Source organism: Dama dama, chromosome 23 (genome assembly GCF_033118175.1).
Source record: "Dama dama isolate Ldn47 chromosome 23, ASM3311817v1, whole genome shotgun sequence".
Lineage (NCBI taxonomy): Eukaryota > Metazoa > Chordata > Mammalia > Artiodactyla > Cervidae > Dama > Dama dama.
This window is the reverse complement of record NC_083703.1, coordinates 56,748,022-56,756,466: the sequence shown is the minus strand read 5'-3', so window position 1 is coordinate 56,756,466 and position 8,445 is coordinate 56,748,022. Positions and strand designations below refer to the sequence as shown.

Genomic DNA, 8,445 nt, shown 5'->3' with positions numbered 1-8,445 from the left:
ACAAATTTTAATAAAAGTTCCTTTTAGGCATGGGAGAAAATAAATAATAACATGTCAAACCTATGATATTATATATGGTAGTGCTTGGAATGTAGCTAAAGTTAAGACACAGGTTAAGAAAGGGCTTCCCTGGTGGTTCAGATGGTAAAGAAGTTGATCCTTGGGTTGGGAAGATCCCCTGGAGAAGGGAATAGCAACCCACTCCAGTATTCTTGCCTGAGAAATTCCATGAACAGAGGAGCCTGGTGGGCTCTAGTCCACAGGGTTGCAAAAGAGTTGGACATGACTTAGCAACTAATACTTTCACTTAAGAAAGTGTATTGGGCTTTTCCTGTGGGAGCTGCCGGGTTGAGAGGAGCGTGGCCTTCTCCTCTCCCCGCCATGGCGTGTGCTCATCCACTGATATCAGTGTACTCCGAAAAGGGGGAGTCCTCTGGCAAAAATGTCACTTTGCCTGCTGTATTCAAGGCTCCCATTTGACCCGATATTGTTAACTTTGTTCACACCAACTTGCGCAAAAACAACAGCCAGCCCTATGCTGTCAGTGAATTAGCAGGTCATCAAACCAGTGCTGAGTCTTGGGGTATGGACAGAGCTGTGGCTCAAATTCCCAGGGTTCGAGGTGGCGGGACTCACCGTTCTGGTCAGGGTGCTTTTGGAAATATGTGTCGTGGGGGCCGCATGTTGGCACCAACCAAGACCTGGCGACATTGGCACCGCAGAGTGAATACAACGCGGAAGCGATACGCCATCTGCTCTGCACTGGCTGCCTCAGCCTGACCAGCGCTGGTCATGCCTAAAGGTCATCGTATAGAGGAAGTTCCTGAACTTCCTTTGGTTGTTGAAGATAAAGTTGAAGGCTACAAGAAGACCAAGGAGGCTGTTTTGCTTCTGAAGAAACTTAAGGCCTGGAATGATATCGAAAAGGTTTATGCCTCTCAGCGAATGAGAGCTGGCAAAGGCAAAATGAGAAACCGTCGCCGTATCCAGCTCAGGGGACCCTGCATCATCTATAATGAAGACAATGGTATCATCAAGGCCTTCAGAAACATCCCTGGAATTACTCTGCTTAATGTAAGCAAGCTGAACATTTTGAAACTTGCTCCTGGTGGCCATGTGGGACGTTTCTGCATTTGGACTGAAAGTGCTTTCCGAAAGTTAGATGAGCTGTTCGGCACCTGGCGTAAAGGAGCCTCCCTCAAGAGTAACTACAACCTCCCCATGCACAAGATGCTCAATACAGACCTTAGCAGAATCTTGAAAAGCCCAGAAATCCAAAGAGCACTCCGAGGACCACGCAAGAAGATTCATCGCAGAGTCCTGAAGAAGAATCCACTGAAAAACCTGAGAATCATGTTGAAGCTTAACCCATACGCAAAGACCATGCGCCAGGACACCATTCTTCGACAGGCCAAGAACCACAAAATCCGTATGGATAAGGCAGCAGCACTAGAAGCCAAATCAGATCAGAAGGGGGTTGAGGGCAAGAAGGCTGTGGTGGGAAACAAAGAAAAGAAGGCTGCTGGCGATAAGAAGCTGAAGAAGCCTGTGGTGGGAAAAAAGGCTGCAGGGACCAAGAAACCAGCAGCTGAGAAGAAGCCCACAGAAAAGAAACCCACCTCAGAGGGAAAGAAGGCTGCTGCGTAAACTTAAATTTGTTTATTCCATAAATGCCAAATCATTTTGGACAGCTAATTTTGAATAAAGACCTGAACAAAGAGGCAATGAAAAAAAAAAAAAAAGTGTATTGGGATAAATGCCATTATGGAGGGTGAAAGGGATGGTACAAATGGTGAAGGTGGGGAGCCCAGGGGAGCTGAAGATTCGGGAAACTGGGTCCAAGGATGTATCTGTTCTGTCCAGGTTGGACACCTTGCTCATGGAGTTTGTCTGAGTGTGAGTGGCTCTTTTGTCAATAATGCCACATTCTTTCAAGTGGGGGGAACGGTGTCCCAGTGCTGTTAACCATAAAGGGATGATGTGTTACAGGCATTAGGGCCAAAGTCTGTCCTGACACTGGTCAGGAAGAGCTGTGTGCTCTCGGGAAAGGGTTAGGAGGGAAGCCATGGGAACCAGTCAGTCCAGAGCAGGGACTCACAGTTCAGGAATGTTCTCTGGTCCCATCCTGACCATAGCCTCAGAGCCGTGGCCATCACACGATTGGCTAAAAATACCTTGGTCACGAAGCTCCTGGGAGAGGACCAGTGCCATCAGCTGAGGCTCATAGCGTTCCTGAAGGGCTTCTGTACACTGCTTGTCCTGGGTCAGGGTGGGCCAGGGCCTTCTTGTACCCTGGAGGGTCTGGCTCCTGGGAGCCTATAGGAGCCCCTCTGCTGGGGACAGCAGTTGTCTTCTCTCTCCTGATGCTGGGCCCAGGGCCCACTCTGCTCCCCTCTCCCGCTCGGGCCCACCTGTTCCCCAGAGCAAGCTTGCCACGTTCCCCCAGGGTGTAGGGGTGCAGACCTGTCCTCTGGGGGCAGCCAGCAGTGTTCACGGAGCTCCCTGGGCTCTCGTGGTGGCCCAGTGACACGATGAGAGTGACATCCAGGGTGTCACTGGGGTGGGGTGGGGTGCAGACTGTCGGCCCTGCCCCACCCCATCAGGCCCCTGATCCTAAGCCATCCCTGGGGGCTTATTCAGCTCTTGCTTCATTGTTTCTATTCTGACTCATTTTCTATGGGGAGCAGTCACGGGTAGGGGTGGGGGGCGGTGGCTAAGGAGCGGGTGCTGAGGTGGGAGATTTTGGACCCGGCAGGCCGTGCTCTATTGTGTAAATATTTTTCAAGGTCTTGTTTTTTTAACTGAGAAGCTAAGGGCTTAATTTCTAGCCCCGTTCTGTGGGGCCTTGGGTGAATTCAGTTCCTTGTAACCTGGCTGCCAAGAGGGGCCTGAGGGCACTGACTGGGTTCTTACTCTGTGGTTCATTCTGGCCTGTGGGGAGGGGGCAGGAAGGGCTACTGCATAAGTGGGTGCCCTTGGAAGAGTTCCTAGAGGATGGGGCTGGAACAAAGGTGAGGCCCCACAGACCCGCTGTGCTGTTCCAGCACCGGCCCCTGCCTCCAGGCAGCCAGGTTTTGTCTGCGCTCTCCTGTAACAAATGCTGCACTATTGGTTCTTAATTTTTTTTTATCTCCAGATTCTAATTTATGCCTATGCAAAAAATAAATTATGTCCAGGGTTAAAAAAAAAATAAATAAATAAATAAAAATACCTTGGTCCTGGGCTGAGGGCTTACATTTAGAGAACTGCTCTCCAGAGGCAGCCCGGGGAGAGCTGATATAACCGAGGGTCAGCAGGCAGGCCTTCTGGCTGCAAAGGTCAGCCAGCTCTGGAGGCTCACACTTGGCTTCTGCCAGGATGGCCTTAGCACTCAGGCTCGAGCGAAATGCCACTTTTGGCGCCTTTGCTTAAGAGATTTGCAGAACTCTGTAACCCAGTCCCCTTGGCTTGACTGTCTTAACAGCAAAACTTTACTGGAAAAGTTTGCAAAGGAACACTTGAAAGGAAGCATGCATGCTATGCTGTTACTTTAGTCATGTCTGACTCTTTGTGACCCCAAGGACTGTAGCCCACCAGGCTCCTCTGTCCATGGGATTCTCGGGGCAAGAATACTGGAGTGGGTTGCCACTCCCTCGTCCAGGAGATCTTCCCGACCCAGGTATCAAACCTGAGTCTCTTACATCTCCTGCGTTGGCAGGCGGCTTCTTTACCCCTAGCACCATCTGGGAAGCCCAAGGGGCAGGGCTTTAACCCCATAGTGCTTCAGAAATGCGCCCCCATGTCTCTGGGCAGCTGCATCTTAAATTCCTGCAAGTACCAGCAGAACTCACAGGGACGTGGGTGCTAGCGTTATGCTTTCAGGTCTCCGCCTCTGAGAGGGACAGACGTGGACAGGAAATGAATCGGTTCACTTGGGGAGGGGCTGTGGGCAGGAAATCTGTCCAGCTCTTGCTGCGGACCAGCCTGGGGCAGAGGGTGGAGTAGCTGATTAATGCCCCAACTATGAACAAGGAAGACGGTCCGCTGAGAAGCCACACAAACAGGCAGGACTGTTGTGTAACTGATTTATGAGCACAGGCCATCTCTTCAAGCAGACACTAAGTTTCCAGGGGCAGAATCGGGTGGAGCGGCTCTTAATAGTATAATTCACTGCAGCTGCTTTAATTGAGCCCCTAGTACATGCCGGGCCGAAAGTGCTTCTCCCTGTTATTTAGTCACTAAGCGGTGTCTTACTCTTTGCCACCCCATGGATTGTAGCCCGCCAGGCTCCTCTGTCCATGGGATTTCCCAGGAAAGAACACTGGGGTGGGTTGCCATTTCCTCCTCCAGGAAATCTTCCCAGTCCAGGGATTGGACCCGCATCTCCTGGACTGTATGAGGACTTTTTACCACTGGGAAAGCCCACTCCTCCCTGTACCATCGTGATGAATCCTCAAGGCAAGTGCACCTGGCGGGACCCTCTGCTCACTGGGGTTCTGCGGGCGGCCTACATGACCCTGCTGGTCATGGGAGAGTGGGGACTGGCCTAGAGTCCTCCAACACTCTGCTGATCTGCCTGGGCTGATGTTCCCAGGGCTGGGCAGGCAGGGAGCCCTGGTTCAGTGCACTGAGGGATCTCATGGGCCGTGATTAGCGAGGCCAGGTCATGATCCTAGCATTGGTTATTTTTGAAGGCAGGATTTGGCCAGGATCCTGAGGCTGAAATAGAAGGTGCACTTTTGGTCCCTGCTGGGGTGTTCTGCTGGGTTCCTGGTGACCTTTGTCCTAGATCAGAAGCCTCTGACACAGACTAGAGCAGTGGTTCTCAAAGTGGGGTGCCTCTAGGCCAGCAGCAACATCGTGACCCAAGAACTCCTTAAAGCGCATGTTCTCAGGCTCAGCCTCAGACCTACAGGCTCAGGTGATGCCAGTGTTGCATGCAGTAGCGAGCCCTCCCCAGGGATCTGATGCTGAGCCGTCTGAGGAGGATGGCCTGGGGAGATGACTGGTCCCCCTCACGTCCTTCCCTGGGGTCCTTGAGAACCTCTGTAATGACAGGCAGTGTAGAGGTAGGTCCCGACAAGGAGACCCTGATGGTGAGTTGTCTCTCTTGGGAAGGGCTGGGGGCCGGTGTCAGGTCCCTGGTGTGTGGGCAGTGAAAAGTGCCGGCCTGGCTGGGCGGCTGTTTCAGGACAGGGCCCTAGTGAAGGGCCACCTAGTCAGTCATAGAAAGCGTGCTTCTGTCCCATGGCTGCTCCAAAGTGGCCAGGCCTGCTGCGAGGGAGGTTTCTGGGACATAGGTGAACAGGGAATTAAGGGACCCCATTGTGCTCCCCAGCATCTCAAATGCACAGAGAGATCTGAGCTCAAGGCTGAATGTCAGCCTCTGATTTGGACTTTGTTTCCACTAGGAAGACAGATTGTTCAAGTAACGCACATTTCAGCTTCAGACGAAATACCCATCCGTTCAGGATCTGCTGTTCGTTTGCAAAGTTTCCTTGCCCAATACATCATTCGTTTGCAGAGATGCCATTAGCTAATAATTCAAAGCGGGTAAGCTTCACTCAACTACGATTAAAGAACTATAGCATGCTTTTCTGAATGCCAGCAGCGAAATTTGCTTCCACCATCCATCTTTACTTTGATTAAACCGCCCTTAACTAATAATTCCAGATGGAAGGATTTTAAATCAAGCATGGGGCTGCAGGGATCAGGGCAAACTCTCAATAACCGTGAAGACATTTATTGCAAACAGTCTTCAGATGGGCGATATTCATTTAGGTCCTAAGAGTGGATGATACTTCCTGGGAAGATGTTGCAGAATGTGGGCCATTCACACCCATTGCCTAAGAGTTGGGCTGCGAGGTGCAGCCTTCACATGCTGTGTTCTCGGATGGACGGCCAGGTTCTGGGAGTGCCCCTCCAGCCTGTCTCGCCCACACCTGGCCTGGAATCCTATACCCCAGTCACACTGAGATTCTCCTGGCTCCCTCCCTCTTGCCTGCAGGTGCCAGCTGAGGTGGCCTGGCCAGCACCCAGGCCCCAGCTGTGTTCTCCTCTGGCCCGCCGGCTCCTCACACGGCCCCCTCGCATGGCACGGGCGAGGTGTGCCACCTCCTGGCTTGTCTGCCTTCCTGTTTGGCCACGGGCAAGCCTTCCAGGGGCAAGTGCTGTCTTAGCCTCTTCTGTTACACTGCACGGTGCCTGGTGCAAGCTGGACGCTTCAGCAGCGAGAGCTGAAGTAACAGCTGAGTGACAAAGCCCCTTGCCGGTTCATGTGGAGGACAGACGGCTGCAGGATACACGGTAAGGATGGATGGAATGTGCCAGAACGGCCCAGGGAGCTTATTAGAAATGCAGAACCCTGGGCCCCGCCCCAGGCCTGCAGCACCTGTGTCTGCATTTTAGTAAGTGTCTGAGATCCCCCGGTGCTATGTATGCACCTTAAAGTGGGATAACCACTAACACCCACTATCATTGGGCAAAATGTGTTATGTTTAAGTACGTGTCTGTGACGGAGTCTGCGGCTTTCACTTGATTCTCACGTCGACCTGTGACCCCCAGAATTTAATTGTGGCCTCGGGACCATCGAGTCCAGGGCTGTGTCGATAAGCAGATGTGCTTCCTTGATCCAATCCTGTAAACTATTTGGAATAAGATTTATTATGGGGCCTGTGTGTTCTCGGATGGATGGTGAGGTTGTGAAGTGATGATGAAGTTATGTAGTGATGAAGGTGGTGATGGAGCCTCTGGAAGGCTGATGCCTTCATGCTGGCTGTTTGGCCCAAAGTTCCCAGAGGTCAGCAGGGCAGGGCACACAGCAAGGGGTGAGGTGGCATGAGACTGGAGCCCACAGGATGGACTAGAACCTGCTTCAGTCTCATAGCATCCCCAGATCGACAACATGCGTGATTTGCTGGCCACCTTCATACATTACTGTTAGGGGAAGCACGCTGATTGAAACCGCCCACCCTGGCCAGGCACCATAGTAACCATTTGCATGAGTTGTTTTATGACAGGAGGTCCTGGTACGGAACAAGGAACTAATAAGCCTCCACCAACCAGAAGAGTTAGGGAAAGGTCAAAAGGAGACACCACCTGTCCGACCACCTCCCAGAGTCCTTCTCTCTGGCATCCATCTTGGCTGAACAAGGCATGCACCACCAGGAAGGACTCTGAGTCAGAATGATTGGCTAAGGACAACCTGGAAACTAATCCCCTCACCATAAAACCCGAGACTGCAAGCCATGTGACAGAGCAGTTCTCCTGGGTTCCCTTACCCTCCTGCTCTCCGCCCGGGTGCCCTTTCCCAATAAAATCTCTGTCAGCACATGTGTCTCACATGTGTCTCCTAGGACAATTCATTTCCGAGTGTTAGACAAGAGCCCAGTTTTGGGCTCTGGAAGGGGTCCCCTTTCCTACAACATTACTGGTCACGCACCTGGTCCAGGATTCTCTGGAGCCGGAGGAGCCGCTGGTCCTCTTGTTGCCCTGGGACAATTGGCAGCGACAGGCAGGAGCTTCCACAAGGCCTGGCCCATCAGAGCCCATTTCATACCATGTCACATCTGCCTTCCAAACTGCCCAGACATTTCTCTCCTGGCAACCCCTGACCTGGAACACACAGTCAAGGGAATGTGGGAGATGTAGGTTACAACATGTCAGGATAAGGACCCACACCTCACCAGCCACATCCCACTGGGTCCAAAGCTTAACACACTCGAGTTTTATTTCTACTCTGGGGACAGACTTTAAAGTCATGTTTGAATAGCAGAAGAGAGAGGAAACAAATTACCCCTACTGGTTTCTGAAGTCCCACCAAACCCACAAGATATTCAGACACCAAAGGGAAAGTAGTTTTAGAATTTAGCACATTTTGATTATCTGCCAAGAAGGTCAACATAGAAGATGACAGATTTGTGACCAAGATCAAGGGGATTAGCAGCTTCTTGGGCAGCCTTCCAAAAAAAAACCAGCTGGCCTGAGGTCATCCAAACTGCTCCTAGCATGGAAGCAGAGAGCCACAAAGATCTACTCTGAGAGGAAATAGGACCAGGAGAAGGTCCTGCTTGAAAACTGCACATAAACCATGCTGGCTGAATTGCCAAGTGGAAGGAAAATTCACTGTCAGAGAAAGAGTGGGGCTTATTTGTCATAAGAGACAAAGTGCAAGGCATTGCCTAGAATAAGGACATCTCTGCCACATTATTCTGAAAAGTAAGATAAACATGAGTCCATGTTCCAATTAGAAATGTTCACTCTTGGGGATGGAAATGTTCCCCATTGTAGTTTACACTTCCTTATCCTCTGAGCAGTGGCCCCTAATGCAATTCTTTTGGGAGGCCAAAAGAATTGGGAGGCCCAGAGAAAGAAGGTTTGAGGCAGGCATGGGGCACCAGGGAAGCGGGGTGAGAGGCCCTGGGAGAACAGGACCCTGTGTTGGGGGCAGGGAAGAGCAGTTTGGAG

The 8,445-nt window shown here is 51.5% G+C and overlaps 1 protein-coding gene across 1 annotated transcript; it reads left to right on the top strand.

Annotated features, from left to right (window-relative positions):
* The first annotated feature begins 339 nt into the window (after positions 1 to 339).
* On the top strand, positions 340 to 1,741 carry LOC133044416 (large ribosomal subunit protein uL4-like). The gene has a single exon (XM_061125801.1). It carries the CDS (start codon positions 793 to 795, stop codon positions 1,645 to 1,647), a length of 855 nt encoding a protein of 284 aa, XP_060981784.1. The 5' UTR covers positions 340 to 792; the 3' UTR covers positions 1,648 to 1,741.
* The last annotated feature ends 6,704 nt before the right edge of the window (positions 1,742 to 8,445 follow it).